At 37.0% G+C, this 18,917-nt stretch overlaps 2 protein-coding genes across 2 annotated transcripts in view; both read left to right on the forward strand.

Moving 5' to 3' along the window:
• Positions 1-12,805, forward strand: part of LOC140159974 (zonadhesin-like) — a 48,413-nt gene extending 35,608 nt beyond the window's left edge. The window contains exons 22-30 of the mRNA XM_072183241.1: positions 110-235; positions 1,368-1,538; positions 4,566-4,707; positions 5,068-5,238; positions 5,537-5,736; positions 8,252-8,447; positions 9,692-9,805; positions 10,919-11,143; positions 12,673-12,805. Coding sequence (XP_072039342.1) covers positions 110-235; positions 1,368-1,538; positions 4,566-4,707; positions 5,068-5,238; positions 5,537-5,736; positions 8,252-8,447; positions 9,692-9,805; positions 10,919-11,076 — 1,278 coding nt within the window. The 3' untranslated portion in view covers positions 11,077-11,143; positions 12,673-12,805. The remainder of the gene's footprint in view (positions 1-109; positions 236-1,367; positions 1,539-4,565; positions 4,708-5,067; positions 5,239-5,536; positions 5,737-8,251; positions 8,448-9,691; positions 9,806-10,918; positions 11,144-12,672) is intronic.
• Positions 11,408-18,917, forward strand: part of LOC140159975 (IgGFc-binding protein-like) — a 44,303-nt gene continuing 36,793 nt past the window's right edge. Inside the window, exons 1-4 of the mRNA XM_072183243.1 lie at positions 11,408-11,413; positions 12,673-12,822; positions 17,846-18,001; positions 18,410-18,560. Coding sequence (XP_072039344.1) covers positions 11,408-11,413; positions 12,673-12,822; positions 17,846-18,001; positions 18,410-18,560 — 463 coding nt within the window. The remainder of the gene's footprint in view (positions 11,414-12,672; positions 12,823-17,845; positions 18,002-18,409; positions 18,561-18,917) is intronic.

Below are 18,917 nucleotides of genomic sequence, written 5' to 3' on the forward strand. Positions count from 1 at the left end.
TTGCGCATGAACGCTTGCTGCAATTAGACAACAAGCAAATTGTAACTGTCGTTACTATACACATATTTTGAAATCGGAATATTATGTTAACATTTTTGTTCAATTGTAGGTAATCTGCCTGCGTGTTGATGTGATACTTATTAACAGTGATCAAGTTGATACACTACCGGTGGAGTTAAATGATGCGGATGGAAACAGAATTGCAGAGATATATTATACTCCTAATGGAGACGTGGTAAGCAGTGCATATAGTTCTGATATAGTATGCAAGTATTTACTGCTCGTGATGGAAATGGTGCAAATACCTACCCAAGGTGACTGAGGAGTGTGTGCCTACTATTTTCCTGAGAGTGAAGCCTGCATGAGCGAAAATAGTAGGCTCATGGTCACCCGTAGGTATTTGGTATTTTGCACCATTTCACAAATAAATAGTTGATATTTGTTATATATATAAATATAATTCATACACTCTTAGATAGCGAAAACCAATCACAACAAATGTTAGAAAAATGCACGAACCATGCATTAATCTTGTATAATTGCACAGGCGCATACTTCAAGCGCAGTGTTGTCGGATGCGTTCATTTTTCTTGCAGGCTGATGCATTTACATTTGCTTGTATTTTAGTTCACTGAACAGTTTCATCTGTAGGATTGGGGTTGGTTATCAAAGGTTTAATTTAGGTAAACAAATTCATTAAACTACTCACATCTTTAGCTTTCGCCATCTTGTATGATGGCTTTCTCAAAAGTGACTTGGTTCACTGCTTCTCCCGCGGAAACCAGCTGTAGCCTCATTCCCATGGTGCAATATCTGCTTTATGGAAGTATGTATTATGTGTGAATTGAATATTACAGCTATTGTCCTTTCTATAGATTGACATTTCCCAACTACCATCACTTTGCACAGTAACTAAACAGTTAAAGAAACCAATTTTTTCCCTTCAGCTCTTCGTCCAGGAACTTTATACATGTATGGGGTATGTGCATTGACACTGTTTATATGATCATAGGGGGCTAATTTCATTCTTGCACATTTTAACCCATGTGTCATAGAAACAGTGTGCGGAAGCGATACCAATGTTTTGGTTAAAGGCCACTATGTTTGAACAGTAGCATAGCCAAAGGGGGGAGGCAGTGCACCCCCTGTGACAAGTCTTGCTCCTCTCTTTTACCCCTGTGGGATGCTGGCTGCCCTGATACGTTAAGACTTTTTAACCGTTTTTATATTTTAAAGTCCATTTCTGTCAGATTTTCCCCCCACCCCTTCAAAGTTGCCTTGTACCCCCTCCCCCACTTTGAAAAAATCCTTTTCTTCTTTCCTAATTTTTGTAAATTTTCTCCAATGCTGTTCTAATTGTTTTTCAGCTTGTCACAACATCATTTGGGTTGGTAGTAAAATGGAACAAAGATTGTATCGCAGAGATTGCATTACCTAAGACATACCAGGACATCATGTGTGGAATGTGTGGGGATATGGATAATGTGGCAATGAATGCCGACCAAGTTGATGATTTCTTTGATATGAATTTGAATCAAGTGAGTGGTGAACGATGGTCATGTGATGTAATAGTAGTATCAAAGGCAAAGAGAACAAATGTTAGGATAGTGGTAGTATTTATGATGTCATTAACAAACAAAATAAATAAAGGGCCTAAGATTGAACCTTGTGGAACACCACATAATATGTTTTCATATCTTGTGTGGCATGTTGGGTGATATGGATAGGCTAACCAAGCTGATGATTTCTTTGGTGAAAATTTGAATTCGATAGTTATGACAGATTGGTAATTTCCAATGTTATAGGAATTTAATCAGGCGGCATAGGACACGCAACATGTGACGTTCGAGGCTGGCGAAAATACAAGACCGACAGCCCCATTCAAAATACACGGTTAACAGGTACAAATTGAAAAACAACATACTTACAGTGGGGTACTTTGCCGAACCCCAACGGTTTTAGAGTAAGATAATTTTGCTTTGACACCATATAACAAATTGTTTGTGAAGATTTCATGATTATGTGTTAATCCAAAGGCGACTTCAAAAATAGCGATATCGCATCCACCATCATCTGAATTTAATAGTAGTATCAAAGACAAAGACATGTAAGTAGTGGTACATGTACATGATATATTTGTGATGTTGCTTGAACCCTTTGGTATGCCACTTGGCTTTGCAGCCGGTGTGGAATGATGTAGTATTCCCGGTTCTGTCGGCAAACTTTGAAAACACCCAATATTCCAGAGCAAATTTCAAGAGCAAAAGCACCTCTATTTTTAGTGAGTTCACACATTTTTTGCCATTAAACAATGCCCCAGTTTTTGCTAAAATGCTAATGATATTTCTAATATACCTCTTTCTGATGGAAATGCGTAGGATACTTAAAACGCACGGCAATCATGGTTGTATGTAGTGCTGTCGTCGGCACCGTTTTTTAATGTCGACATGTCGATATAATTGGTATACCGACGTCGACAGTGTGTCGACATCAAAAAAATTCCAAAAATAAATTTTAATTTTCAAAAAATATTTTTGGCCAGAAAAGCAAGTTATAGGCCCAAAATTACTTGTTATTCAAGGTTGGAAACCAGAGAAATACTGCTACTAAAAAAAAATGTTAATTTTTTTTACAAAGTTAGTAAAGTTGTACATTTTGATTACCTTTGCTTCTATTGAACAGTCAGGGACACATTATGAATGCGTATGCATTGCTAGCTGTTCAATAGAAGTAAAAGTAATTAAAATGTACAACTTGATCCAACTTTGTAAAAAGTGCACCGAATAGAAAAATGAAACTGAGATGATTTGTACACATAAATATAATAATAATAATAATAATAAAAACGCATTTATGGGGCGCCTTATGCCAGCACTGACCTCAGGCGCCTTACAATGAGAAACTAAACTACAAATAAAATATCTTAAAACTACTTAAAGTACTATCTTACGCTACAACAATGATAACAATATTGGCAAGCATATAATATATATATACAAAACTAAAATACGCAAAAGACAGATCATATTGGCAAGCATATAAAAGACATAGGCCTACCACAAAGGCAAGCATAAGTACATAAGTAAATTACACAATAAATCAAATTAGACATTCCAGAGAATAACATGGGTTCAGCAAAAAAAAATGAATTAAACAAGCCAGTCCGTGATGGTTAACCGGAACAGATGAGTCTTGAGTAGGCCCTTGAACTGCGAGATGGTGGCAGCATTCTTAATGTTCAAGGGCAGTTGATTCCATAATCTTGGGGCCACGACAGCAAAAGACCGAAGTCCGTAAGAAATGATGGCATATCGCGGGACACAGAGAAGGTTTTGATCTGCAGATCGAAGACCACTGCAGCTTGGAATATGCGGTTGAGCACCCTTGTTTTGATTTCACAAACAAGTGGAATAAAAAAATTACCCTTTCTTGTGCGTTTCGCGAATTGCTTATCTGAAAATACCCCTTTATTTCGAGAAATTTCTGACAAGCGTGAGTACCCATGGATACACGGAGTGCCGAAACCGGGGTAGTAATATTTGATCATATATACAATATATCATTGGTGTATTTATGTTTAGCCAATTTGATTGTAATTCACCAACTGGCAAAGTTAGTTAATGAGGGCCTATCTTTCCATGTCATACAAGAGATGAAAATACTATGCCCACTTCACGGCTGTTGCATCATTTTTTTTAACGCAGTCTTGCTAATGTTTAAATGCAAAGGCACACAATAATTATGATGTGCGTAACTTGTTAAGACACTGACGATAGAAAGATATGTGATAATCCTCATGCAATATAATCACAGGGACTTTGCCAGTCAGCTAGCCATCTGTCTATTTTTAGTCTTATGTTGTAATGATGTTGGAAATGCAAAATGGGTTATTTTATTTGAAATCTGCACCATACCACTGTGGAAGATTTTTAAAAAAGTCTACCACAGAGGGAGTATGTTTTTCAAATGGAATTGGCTGGGGTCAATTAATTTGAAACCCATGACACTCCCTCTATTTATAGCTTTACCTATATCTTCCACAACTGGAGTGAGTATTTCAAATGGAAGTTTCCTAGTTGTCTATTCTATTTGAACCCTTACTCAGTGTGCGGAAGACTTTTGCTCCATCTTCCACAAGGGGAGTGTGAATTTCAAACAGAATAGCCTAATGTGTCACCTGAAACTGGTTCAGATTGACAACACATTTTATTATTGCTAAGTATTATTACTAAGTATTATTCTATAAGTAAAATCCACACTACACCTGTGGAAGATTTTGGAAATATCTGCCACAGGGGGAGTATGAATTTCAAATGAAATGAGCATATTAAATTTCATACATCCTCTGAGAAAGATTCAACCTGAATCTTTGACTGAGGGAGAGTGTGTTTCAAACGGAGCTGCTAACATGTTAATTCCATTTGAAATTCATACTCCCCCTGTGGCAGATGTTTCCAAAATCTTCCACAGGGGTAGTGTGGATTTCAACTGGAATAGCCCATTTGATGATCTAAAGTGACCTATTTCAACAGACCAATAATCTTTGAATCTGTTTTTACCACCAGGTCGGCACTGCTACAGAGTTTGGTCTAGCATGGCTATTCAACTCAGATGAGTGTGAACCAGTGCCAGTTGTAGATGATAATCCTTGTGCAGCAGACAATTTCATATTTGAATCATACTGTAATATTCTAAGAGATCCAAATGGTGAGTACATACAGGGATAAAGGAGGGCAGTGGCGGCACTACAGGGGGGCATTTGCTGCCCAATATTTTTCTTGCGATGAGACAGCATTGGTGCAGAATTTTGCAGCTAGAATTTGTCTTGTTTTCACCAATTGTCAAATTTTGTAATAAAATTGCCACAAAAAGTCTTTTTGCTTAGGATTATATGATGATTATAACTTGAGATACACTTTAAAAACAATTTTGTCTGTGAATTCCCAGTCTAGACTTTTTATTCCATTGTTTTAATAAGCACCCCTGAAAATGACTGACTTTAGCAAATGGTTATGTGCTTTTACGGTAATGCTTCCACCATTTTTTATTTTCTTATAACTATTTTAGGTCCATTTAAGCTTTGCCATGATGTGATAGATGTTTCTTGTTACTATGACGACTGCCTCGAAGATAGTTGTAAGCTTAATGAGCCCGCGTGTAAGATCATAGCTGTGTATGCATGGCAGTGTCAGCAAGCTGGAATATCTATAGGACCATGGAGAACAAGGACTTTCTGTCGTAAGTAAACACTGTGTGTGTTGGGGTGGGTGGGGGTGTGTGTGAAACTCGAAGGTTAGATTGCGTGTCTGGGAAACTCCACGGTTGGAAACTCACACAAACCCCACAAAAGGATTATACAAGAGGGCGGTCCTTATGCGTGGCAATGCTATATGGCATGTTGGCTCACAGGCTTGACTCTTGTATATAACCTCTTAACATTTAATGCTTTTGCAGCTTTACCATGTCATGGCATGTTGGCTCACAGGCTTGACTCTTGTATATAACCTCTTTACATTTATCTCAAATGCTTTTACAGCTTTACCATGTCCAGAAGGTTCATGTTATCACCCATGCACGACACAGTGTCCTCCGACCTGTCAAAATCCAAATGGCATATCACCATGTCCTAAGCCATGTCATGAAGGATGTGTGTGCCCTGAGGGTCAGCTATGGAGTGGGGACAAATGTGTGGATCCAAAGGACTGCGGATGCTGGTATCGAGGACACTACCTTCAGGTATTTGGGGTTTGTGAATTTGGGGTTCATTTATATATTTTATGACTAAACAATTGTTGATGCTTTAGAGCATGAACAATGTTTAGTCATGAAAATATATGAATGAACCCTGTTCATGCATATGCAACATTCTTTGTGCTGTTTATTTCCTCCACAATTAAAAATACAATAATTTTTGACTAAAAAAACTACCGGTTCCTTATCCTTTTTGAAAGTTTTTCCATCACAAATTCATGCTCATTCCATTCTGTTTAGATGCATGTGAACATCACTCATCACGCTTTGCGTAAATAGCGTGTGAGCATATGAATGTATATCAAACTCATGAGCATCCATGGGTTCTATAATTAAAGACAGAGATAAAAACAATTTATCGCGTCTGATGTCACTGTCAATTTCGATCCTTGATTGGTTTACACAGGTTAATCAGCGCCAGAAAGGAAGACCGATCTATCTGGTGCTGATCGGAGAAAAGGAATAGCAGCAAATGGCTAAAAATTTCAGTACTTTTACAAAGCAAAAAGCAGCTTTTCTAGGCATTGTGGACATGGTGCCTTCACCAAAGAAAGTTTCCTACTATAAAGACCTAACTTTTGAGATGGTTTGCATGTCGAAGGTGCAAAATTAACAATACGGCGCCCGGTTATAAATCCGTGTTCAGCAAGTCATCATCACGACACTTGTAAACAAACCGTGCTCGAGTTTGATTGACAGGTGACGTCAGACGCGATAAGTTGTCTTTATCTTTGTCTTTCATTATAGCGCAGTACACCTGGCTTGTTTATGCCCAGCTATCGACCAATCACGCATTAAATAATAAATAAATTTCGGAATTTATATAGCGCTTTTTCCAGAGGATTCAAAATTTCGCTGTGTGGTGAATCATCACAATCAGATCGCATCAACTAGGCTAGTTGCAGCCGAACCCGGCGCAAACCTATCCGCACTTAGATTGTAACATCCACCCATTTTCTGCAGCTCCCCAAATTCCATTGGGTGAAGGAAGTTTTTGATAACGAAACAACTAATCACCGATTTTGAAAGCAGGAGGAAACCGGAGATCCCAGACAAAACCTGCGAGAGCGAGCATGGATCGGGATAAACTAAGTGCACATGAGTCCTTGGGCCGCGCCGGGGCTTGAATCTGGGACCTCAGTGGTGCAAAGCGAGGGAACTACCGCTGCGCTAACTCGCCCTCGCTATTCTGTTATGCTCTGCATTCTGTTCTGCTCTGCAATGATAATGTGATAGGAACCACTAATCTAGCAATATGACTCAGAATGAGCTGTTTCAAACTTTAGTTTATACATTAGGCACAAAGAAACTTGTTATATTCATCCTTGTTGTTCAATAACTTGATTCTTTTGATTATTCTGAAATATACATTTGTTAATTGACTTTTTTCTCATTTGACACCCTGTTCGTGAACATTGAGCAAGAATTGACCAAGATATGCACCTCCAAATTCTCAGACCCCAAAATGAAAAGTTGCAATTTTAACAATTCAATGTTACACTGTGTGCTTTATTGATGGGCCCGTGGTGCTTGTGTCCAATACAACGATACGTTCCCATTGAAAATCGTTGAAAATGCAACTTTTGATTTTGGGGTTTGAGGCTTTGGAGGCGTATATCTTGGTCAATTCTTGTTCGTTTTCACAAATAGGGTGTCAAATGAGAAAGCAAAGTCCAATTAACAAAATGTATATTTCAGAATAATCCAAAATTATCAATTTATTGAACAGCAAGGATGAATATAACTGACGAGTTTCTTTTTGTGCCTGGTGTACATTAAAATTTGCTTTGTTAGTACTATAATTTTCTTCTGTTAAAAAGATTGATTTTTTTTCCCAAGAAGTGAATGTATTTACATGAGCAATATAATTCCAGCTGACATGGACATTGCTCATCAAAAACTTACTATGTACATTACTGAAGACTGGATGTCACAAAATTACCTAAAATTGAATGGTTCAAAAATGGAGTTTTTGATTTCAGGGTTAAGATACTATCTTAAAAATGCAGAGATCACGCTGAATATGCTAGCAGACGACACGATGATCATCCAATGGACACTTCAATTAAGAAGGAATTTCTTGACCTATTTTATGAAAATGCATGATTTTTTTACATTAAATTTAAATATATTTGTTTATTGATCAATTCATGGGCATATAGTCTGTGCACCTTCCTTGAGTCAGTAATTTAGATATTGTTTTTTATTGTATCTCTAAATGTCATGATGAGAAATATATGTAAAAGGATACATTTTCAGAAAGGAAATGATGCAATTAATCACCTAGAATAAAAGTACAGATTCCTGCCAAAATTCACAGTTTTTGAAAAAATCTCAAAATTTGACTGACTCGAGGAAGGTATACAGACTATAGGCAAACAATTTTGAATGAAATATCCCTGAATATATAGTTTTACGTACAAAAATTGATTGTGTGGAAACTAACTAAACACTGATCCTGATAAATCTGATTTCAAGTGCTTTGTGTTTCACTGTGCAGCTGGGAGAATGGCTCTTGAATGCAGATTGTACACAGCGCTGCACATGTACCTTTGATGATGCTACTGGTGTATCTGGCATTGTTTGTGTTGATTATGTATGCCATCAGTTAGCAGATTGTAAGGAAACTAGTCCTGGGATCAACCAATGTCAATGTCAAGAGGGCCACATCGGGGATGGAGTGGCAAACTGTACAGGTGAGTGAAATACTGGCCAAATGGGCTATTCCATATAAAATCCACACTCCCCTGTAGAAGGTTTTGGAAATATCTTCCACAGGGGTAGTATGAATTTCAAATGGAAGTAGCACATCAGGCAGCTCCATTTGAATTTCATACACCCTTTGAGAAAGATTCAACCTGAATCTTCCACAGAGGGAGGATGGGTTTAAAATGGAGCTGCCTAATGTGCTCATTCCATTTGAAATTCATACTCTCCCGTGTGGAAGATATTTCCAAAATCTTCTATAGGGGTAGTGCGGATTTTAAATGGAATAACCCAATGCAAGAAAGTCATAAATGGCATTTTATTTGCTGTCGTAGTGCATGTTAGTAACCATTGGTTACTGCTCCAAGCCTGGGCTCGTACACCTGTTCCGAATTTTGATATGCTATAGGCTTTGTGTTGTGATCATTTCGATCAGTGGTTCGTAACAAAGAAAGCGTGATCCAGTTGGCCTAGCAACGGTCATATTGTAACGTGCACTACGACAGCGAATTTAGTTGCTACTTCCAACATTGCTGCGCACCTGATCACATGATCTCGGGAAATACACCCAAATGTTTGGAATTAGGCAAATCAAATTTAGGAAAATAAGTAGTTAACCCACCACTATATTGGAACAGACCAGGTCTAAATGAGCATTAAGCCTTAAAGCCATAATGTGTGATTTGCTTCACAGCGACGCTCTCAATTTTTCTCTGATTGCTACTTTTTGCATAATTATAATGCCCAGTGGTGTACTAAAATACCACGTAAAAGACTAAGCCTAAAGTGCTTTAATAACAGTAAAATTTAACTTTTTGTATTAAAACCGGGTTGACCCAGTTTTATTTAGAGTTCACCAATCGAGTGCTTGCTGACATATCCCATGGATGTCAGCTTATGTGTACACATGTCGAGCGCGATGCTCTGTGTAGTATACATGTTATACAATCGGCGAGCGTAGTACATGCATTGTAGGCACTGGAATAAAATCGCAATTTCCTTCGTGATACCTCATTTGTTTGGCTCGAAATTAAAAGGGGATAATGTGATGAGTGAAAGCAAACATTTAAATAGGAATCTATTCTTTATGCAAATCACACATTATTGCTTTAATCATGGTGTTTTTTTAAGCCTTTTTCAATGTAAAAGTAATTAACATGACACTTTGCCACTTTCCCTTTTTTCGAAACACTGATTTGTGAACACTAGGTTGTATTTTTTATTTGTTTTCTAGGTGACCCATGCGCTGCCGATCCAGACTTCTGTATCAATGGCCAGTGTGTTGCGATAGCTGGTGCAATTGACTGTATATGTAATAGAGGATGGGGCGGCGATAACTGTAACGAACGTGAGTTGATGAACTTATGACAAGTTTTAAGATTAAGATATTTTGATTGTGGTTTGGAAGTTATAAATCTGACTAGTGGGACTCAATTTATATCTTATATGTGACACAATCTGGTCCACATTTATGTTTCAGATGGACATTTTATTTTTGAAAAGACCATACATACCAGTGACATTATACAATACATGAAAAAATATTTCGTATTGCCCCCTCTCAAAAACTAATGCATTGCATACGTACTTGGAACAATTAGCATTTTGTGCAAATTTTATTACACAATTCGATGCCATTCTTTTTTATGGACCTTTTATTTTATATACATGTAAAGTCTATGGAGATTAATATATTTAGAGAAGGCTGGAAAGGGCGCTATAGCCTCTTTTTCCAAAAATTTATCACAGCATTTTTACATTTATATATAAATATCCTATGTGCTAGTAACATATTAACCAAAAAGTATTTGAGCGACCATGTACACACAAAATTGTCTAAACAGAAAGTTAGATGGAGGGATGAAATTACAAAATTATTTGATGTGACCTGGATGAGAAAGATGTGGGGTAAATCAGAGTGGTGTCACCTTGGGAAGGCCTTCACCCTGCAGTGGGTGGACGATGGTTTAGGATAATGATGATGGTGATTGTAAATGGAAAAAAAGTAATAAAAATAAGACAATTTGCTTTTTCTAGGTCAATTTTAGTATAAAATGGCTAATTTTTTCTAATGTTTCGAAAAAATGACCCAATTTTACCTAACTGGAGCCCAAATTGCATAATTTTTTTTTTTTTTTGTAAACAATTTTGTTAAATTTGGCAGAAAATATATCACGGGTATAAAAATGGGTCAAATTTTCTTGGAGAATTGGTATAAATACGAGTCCACTTTCGTATTTTTGGAAGCACGCTAGCATCAGTCACACATACATGTATCACATTAGTTTTGGTAAATAACAACATTATGTATTATGTTGTGGGCCACGCCTTATTTTTCTCATGAAATTTGGGTCACTGCAAAAAAGTTTGGGAAGCCCCGTCTAAAGTAAAATATTTAGAATTAAAATTTTTGATTTATAATAAATCTTGCCTGTTTCCTTTATCATTGTGTCCTATATAGCGCTCGGAGATGCAGGTGGATTTGGGGACCCTCATTACATAACAGTGGATGGTTTTTACTATAGTTTCCAAGGAGATTGCCAATACATCCTCCTGCAATCCCGCGGATGTACACAAAACCGACGATACAATACCAAACTTCCAAATTGTGCAAGATAATGTCAGAGATGTTCTGAATCCAGCCGTTTCTAGTACCGAGTCGATATGGTTGATTACCGATGATTATGTAAGTAACCAAGACATAGTTCCAAATTGTACAAGATTATTGGGGGCCCTGGGCCAGAACAAAATTTGGAGGCCCCCACACTCTCGGTGAGGAAGGCATGTGGACTCAAGTGGCCAAATTTTGGTTATGTATAAGATCGACAGTGACAGCGGAAGCATTATAATTTAGATTGAGACAAGGATATTTTGTTCCGATTTCACTATATAGAACATTTTCACGCAAAGCGCACAAAAAATATTCAATTTCAGACTATTTTAGCCCAAAATGAAGGTGAATTTTGCAATATGAAGAACCCCTGTGCAGGAAGTTGGATAAAATCTTGCAATTTTATCCAACTTAAGTTGTTTTTCAGGCTAAAAAGGAAGCAAAAGAGCAATTTTGGGGGCCATGGGCCCGAGCCCATCTGGCCCAATGGTAAATCCAGCCCTGAATGTTCTGAATCCATTTCCGTTTCCAATAGCAACAAACAAGAACTGCTCTAAGTATTCTATTATTCCCAACACATTGGTGGACTGGAGCTCTGTACCTGTCCTTATAACTTCTATAAGACAAAGACCAGTTTAAGGCTGCATTATATACCAACACTATGTCAACCAGTAACCAACCCAATCTGCATCACTTCCTGCTCGATTGGCTCCTTTTAATTTTAGGAGTATAATTTGAACCAAAAACAGAAAAAAAGCTATGGCATCTTTACAAAAAATTGTGTGTGTCGGGTATGGGGAGTGTGCAGGAGGTACATTGTGGGGATACTTTTAAGTATGAGTCTACATTGTGGGCGTATTTTGACATTGTGGGGGTATACCTCCCCGGCCCCCGCACTCCGTGCATCCGCGGGTATTCATGCTTGTCGGTGAACTTTAAAAACACCCCCTTTTGCATCTCATTTCGCAAAGTTATTAGGGGAAAAACACCCTTTTTTTTTTTTTTTTCGCGAATTATTTGCCCTTCAACAAAACCCCTATTTTTGCTAAAACGCGTACGATATTTCTAATATACCCTTTTCTGGCAGAAACGCGTAGGCTGCTCGATGAAAATACCCTTTTTTTCAATTTCGCGAACACATGGTTTGAAAAAACACCCCTTTTTTGTGTGTTTCGCAAATCGCGTTTCTTCATCTGAAAACACCCCTTATTTCGCAAAATTTTTGACGAGCATGAATACCCGCGGATGCACGGAGTGCGATGGGCCGGGATACCTCCACAATGAAGACATCTGCAAATGTCATTTTAGGGCCTCTAGAGGGGGTAGGGGTAGGTCTTAAATATACCACCAGAGTGACACACTGTACATGTCACCATCAGCCACTATGGGAGTATCAACACACAGTTTTATACCCCCTACATTGTATGTTCATACCTATTTATACCCCACAACATACAAGAACCCTATGGGGGTACCCCACAATATAGCTCTTGTGGGTAGGGGTGTGTGGGGGTGTCTTTTTCTGTGTGTGAGATAGCTGTTGCCTTGTACAGAATTCTGTACTCTTGTGTCATTAATGAATCATTTTTCTACTCTTTATACAGATTGTAAAGATGGGTCCAGGAATAGGCCAGGTGTTAGTGACTGATCTTGGGACTACTAGTGTCAACGCATATATTCCACCATTTGATCTACCACCAGGCTCCACTGCTGTTACTCCACCAATTTCTATTGCATACGGTGGAAATGGTCTGGTAAGTTAAAACTAACTTAACCCCATGAGAACTGTCTGACGATTGGCCAAAATGAATATTGTGTCCAATTTTGAACCAATCAAGGAGGGTATTAATAAGATCATCTGCAAATGCAAGTTTGACCAAAGCCTAGTTATAATTGGCAATTGAAATGAGCATTTCACATATGGAAAAGTAGTCTCTTTTGCTCAAATAAAAGGGGTCCCACAGTTAAGCAATGGGAGAAATTGTCTTTTTTCTCTTTCAACTTGCAATTATTATGAAGGGAAAGTCTTTAATTTTTTGGCTCACTCTTAATTGTCTCATGTATATATTAAACTTTACTTTCCCGATTTTCAAGGAAATCTGATGAAAGACCTCGTCGTACAGGAGCACTAAACACAGCAAGGTATTCCCAAAATCTCACTTGATTTACGGCGAAATACACTGACATGCACCCCGTGTCAAAAAAAGTAGCATGCTATAGACGGCCCTCACTTGATAATAGAAAGTCTGATTGACTTGGCTCAAACGGTATTTTCTAGAAATACTTTGCCAGATTCTACTCTCTAAAAGGAATCTTATTGGTTACAAAGTGCCGTCAGTACTGTAGGAAAAACCATACCCTCTTCCATACAGCCCTGCTTAGTGTGTTGTGTGGTAATGTATGCATTGTGCATTGACCTCGAACGCCTCTGTACACACAGCGTGCACACACTGGAGTCGAGTATAATTTATTTAAAGAGACTTTCATAGGAAAACTTTTCCATATGGTTATCAACCAATCAAAAATGCTGTTAGATGACCAGTAGTGTCCAGGGGATTAAACAATTACACATGCAAATATTACCACTTTGAAGCACTTACAGCAGAAGTCTCTGGTTCTCCATTCCCCAATCCACACTCCTTTCAGTAGACAATCTGGATGTGTCACACATAGGTCATACACACAGTCATTATGTAACTCTTGATCTACTTGTGGGAAGAAATTAATGCATTGGACCTGATGAGAGAGATGAAAACATCTGACTTAAAAAAGTGGTGGTAAATTTTTAACCAAATACTTTAAGAATATGCAACAGTAATTTGATTGAAACAGACTTCAATTTTGGGAGAAATTAACTTTTAAATTGGATCTAACTTAACCCGAGAAGTGTCTGCCGATTAGCCAAAATGAATATTGTGTCAATTTTGAACCAATCAAGGAGGGTATTAATAAGACAGGGGTGTCTATTCTTCCAGAAAATCTAAATTATTCCCTCACCCTACCGCGGTGTGTCACATCCTTCCCCAACTGGAATCCCACAAAAATTGACCCGAAAGGGAACATTTTTAATATGCTGGTTGCTATCTACGTGTACTTTTCCTCATTTTTCTTGTTACCTCCCATAGGCAGTGTTCTAAATCGGTAAGTAAAATAAACCTCTGGTATTTTACCGGGTAATTTTCAGTAAAGTACTGTAATTTACTGTAAAATTTGGTAAAATAAAAGACACCAAAGGAAAAGATATTTTTGAGTACATGTCTTAAAACATGATACATGGTTAGAAAAGTGAAAGGTTTCCTTCAGAAAATATTTTTTTTTGGAATGCATATTAATTTATTATACTAAATAAGATTGATCGCTACTAGTTCTCAAAAACAGATGCATGGTTAAAAAATAAAATTTACTTGGAATACATATTATACTAAATGAGATTTATTGCTACTAGTATTCGGAATATCTTAATGTACCTTTTGTTTTGATCAAAATTAATAGTTTGCAATGCAATATTAGAGGTCAAATGGTTCAAAAAGGTCTCAAAAAAGAGAAAGGTCTCAAAAACATGATGCATGGTTAGAAAATCAAAAGGTTTCCTTCATTCATCAAGTTTTTACAACAAAAGGGCAGATAGCAATAATTGCACAGTATTTTTTGTAGGACCTGAGAACACATCAGACATCGAATTGTATTCTGAATACGAGGAATGTCCTTCTGATATCAAATAATTTTGATTTTTCGAAATTTGCGATATAATACAAATTTTATGGCAAATTATTAAAATTCTTGATATTTTTAATATTTTTGATATTTAACAGTCCTCAAAGACAAAGTAAACTTTATAACTCGAATGACATGTACTTAACGTGTATGTAGCTGGGATGAAAAGCCGTCCATCAATTGAAAATTGTGACCTTTCATATTGAAGATATATACATTTCTTCCCAAAAAGACCTACATTTTTTGGTGTTTTGGGGAAAAAATGTAAATATTCAATACAAAAGGTCAACATTTTCATATGATGGACAGCTTTTCATCCCAGCTACATACACTTTAAGTACATATGTATATCATTAGATTTATACAATTTACTTCGAGGACTGTTAAATTTCAAAAATATCAAAAAATGTGTTTATATCGCGAATTACTTTTTGCCCAAATTAGTTTTCTTTTTAAAAAAATCTTCCTTGAATCCTGTTGATTTCTGTTTTCTTTTCCTCTTTTTTTTTCTTTTTCAAAACGCAAAATTCTTCCCCAAAGGGGTAAAATTATTCCCTCCCCTTTGGGGGCGAATAACGGAAGAATAGACGCCCCTGTAATAAGATCATCTGCAAATGCAAGTTTGAACATAAATAGTTTAAAGCCTAGTCATAATTGGCAATTGAAATGAGCATTTCAAGTTATCAACCAATCGGAAATGCTGTTAGATGACCAGTAGTGTCCAGGGGGTTAAGACATCCTTTTTATTGATAGTTTTAAATAAAAATTCCTTTAAAAAAGGAATGGGGTGCCCAATGTGAGCTTGGTTGTGATGCGGTGAATTTAATAGTGTTTAGATTTGGTATTAGAATGAAGAGGGGCAGATGATTAAATGCAAAAGATGTGTTTGAGTGGGGGAGGTGTATGACAGGACCCTTTTGGATTGATTTAAATTGTGTTGAAATGAATGGTATGAAGCTTCAGTGTCAATTTGTGATCATGTGAGGTGGGGGAGTTTTGTATTTATTGCAGTGCGGATATTGCATTGAATATTGAATGTTGTTGAATTATGAGTCCATTAATTTTGTATTTTAAACAATGCACAGGATGAACACAGGATTTCATCCTGTGCATATCAGTAAAACAATAATAAAATCAAAACCAAGCAAGTTGTGTTTTTATTTCTAAGCTGGGCATACTTTTAAACAAAACAGTTGCGAAGTAAATCTAGCAAGACCGAAATTAGACGCATTTTGCAAAGTCAAGCCAAATAATGGGCCCTGCCGTGGCGGATGCCCCAAAAATCAGGACTCCACTTATATTGATTATTTGATATGTACATTTTATGTAGCCTTGTAGAGAGCAAGTTCATGCATATGACATACATTCATCTCATCCAAGATATTTCCAAAATCTTCCACAGAGGCAGGCCCGTACGCAGGATTTTGTTTGGGGGGTGCTGATTTTGAAAAAGTGGACCTTTTTCCCAAGGGAGGGAGCGATTTTGTGAAAAGTGGACTTTCTTTCCAAAATTTGGACATTTTTTGATGAAAAACAGTAAAAAATCTGATTTTTTTGCTAGCGAATTCTGAAATTATTGGGACTTTTTGTACACTTTGCACCCCCCCCCCTGCGTACGGGCCTGCACAGAGGTATTGTGGATTTTAAATAAAAAAAGCCCAATGCCACCTTTGCACACATACATAAATTTTAAGCTAAAAATCCCCCAAATGCTGAAGAAGAGAATTCACCCAAACACAGAGTGAATACAAGTATATCATGGCCCTGTGATAGCCTGCGATTCCGGAAAAAATGTGTTCAAACACCCACTGTAATTCCCATGTTCTTCTTAGTATAGTGTGCACGCTATATGAGTCACTGGAAACTAAGAATTATAATAGTGTTGTCTCAATGTTCATCTTAAGCATACACCCTCCCCTTTCCCCACCAAACAATGTTGGGAGAAGATATGGTGAAGATGAGCATATTGGGAGTGCCAACATTGTACGGGATAGAAGTGGGGACCATTTCCAATAAGGGCTTAAAAGTGTTTGAACAATTATTTCTAAGATTGTGGTTGGATAGCTGAAGCTTAGGAATTTTTATTTCAAGTCACATTTGCAGCATTTTTTCAAGAATAGCTGCCTCTTACCAAATTCAATAAGTTCATGCATATGATATGCACTTATCTTGTCCAAGTCTCTTGTTTGTTTATTAGGCTGCGATCACATAGAAGTATACGGTATATGGTATTCGCTATATGATATATGCTCATTCGATCAGGGTGAGTTCACATAGTATACTCCTTTGTGAACTCAGCCTGATGGAATGAGCGTATATCGAATACCGTATACCGTATACTTCTGTGTGATCGCAGCCTTAGGGAAAGTCAATGGGTCAGTACTTTGCTTTGTCGATTGGGTAATCTTATTTGCCTATGAATAGGAGTTAAAGGAGGATTTTGTGATCCTAGCATCCTCTTTTTATGACATTTTTCAGTACATATCCACGAAAAAGCCTATTCCCAAAATTTCAGTTGATTCCGATTTTGCGTTTGCGAGTTATGCATGATTATGTGTATTACACTGCTCCATAGACAATGCGTTGTAATTTCGTTCTGGTGCACCAGAACGAAATTCAAATTTCACGATATCTTTGCAAAACGAATTAATCTGCAAGAAATATTTTGTACATAAACATTAGGTAGCCAGAGAAAAATGGGGGGATGAGGCTGTGGATCACGAAATGCCCCTTTAAGTAAATTATAAATCACATGCCTGACTGAATTTGTCTAGCTACCTGTTTAATAGGTGTTTTTAAAATTAAATTAAATAATTAACAAAAATGATTATAACATCAAAAGTAACACATAATCCTATGTAATTTTTATAAGTAACAAACTTTACCAGAAACGTTGCACAATATTACATTTATTCATGTTTAATTGTGGCTACAAAAAAAAATGTTACACACACAATGATGCAACTACTGTCTTAATCTATCCCATAGCGCAAGACAATAAGAGTGCTACATGCGTACACAACATTATTATTTGTTGTATTTGTGTGTATTTGTTTGTTGCAGCTTGTAACAACAGACTATGGCCTAACTATCACCTGGGACGGTTTCTCCGGTTTTAGCATTTTAGTTCCACAAATATTTTGGGGAAAAGTCTGTGGAATGCTCGGCAACTTTGATGGCAATGCAGCAAATGACCTTGTTACACCAACAGGAGTAGCGGTAAGTGGTGATGTTTTCCCCAAGTTATTTCAGCTTTTATGTGGATTTAACAGTTTTATCCCTGTATTCTGTATGCTCTAATGAAGGCCACCTCTTTGTTTTTGATAGGTTTTATTACATATAGAGCATAAATAATGTCTAAGTGTTATAACCCCTTATTCAGTACTTTTCAGTTGTCAGATCAGTTTTGGCACTTTAACCTATCATCAAAGTGCTAGGTACCAACAAAGGTTGTCACAACACACCAGAAATCATGTTACAATTATTAATGCTGATGATAATTCAGTTTGAGCCTATATAATTAATTAAATGTATGAAAACTTGTTCCAGAGGTTTTTTTTACAAATGTTATAAGTAACGGTAACCATGGTAACAAAGCTGTAATAATATGTTAATATTTATTGGCAGGAACCAAATGTCAACTTATTTGGTAACAGTTGGATATATGCCAGGGATGGCGACTGCAGAGATGAACCTAAAGAGATATATAGCCCTTGTGACGATGATGAAAAGAAAGAATTTGCCAATAAGCAGTGTGGGATACTTACAGATACAAATGGTATGTACATGTATGAGCTTTGACCTTTCCTTCATTCTTTTTGGTATGTGTACATGTATGAGCTTCCTTCTCTCTTTCCTTCATTCCTTTTGGTATGTACATGTAAGAGGTTCCTTCTCTCTTTCCTTCATTCTTTTTGGTATGTACATGTAAGAGGTTCCTTCTCTTTTTCTTTCTTTCAGTAGTACCATTTTCTTTTCTTTTTTATTTTATATGTTCATTTCTTTATTCATTTCTTTCCTTTCCTGTCTATTTCTTTCTTTTCTCTTTTCTTTTCCATTTTATTTTATTTTATTCTATTCCATTCCATTCTATTTTCTATTCCCGTATCCACTCCTCTCATTTTCCTCCTCCTTT

Source organism: Amphiura filiformis, chromosome 9, assembly GCF_039555335.1.
Source record: "Amphiura filiformis chromosome 9, Afil_fr2py, whole genome shotgun sequence".
Taxonomy (NCBI): Eukaryota; Metazoa; Echinodermata; class Ophiuroidea; order Amphilepidida; family Amphiuridae; genus Amphiura; species Amphiura filiformis.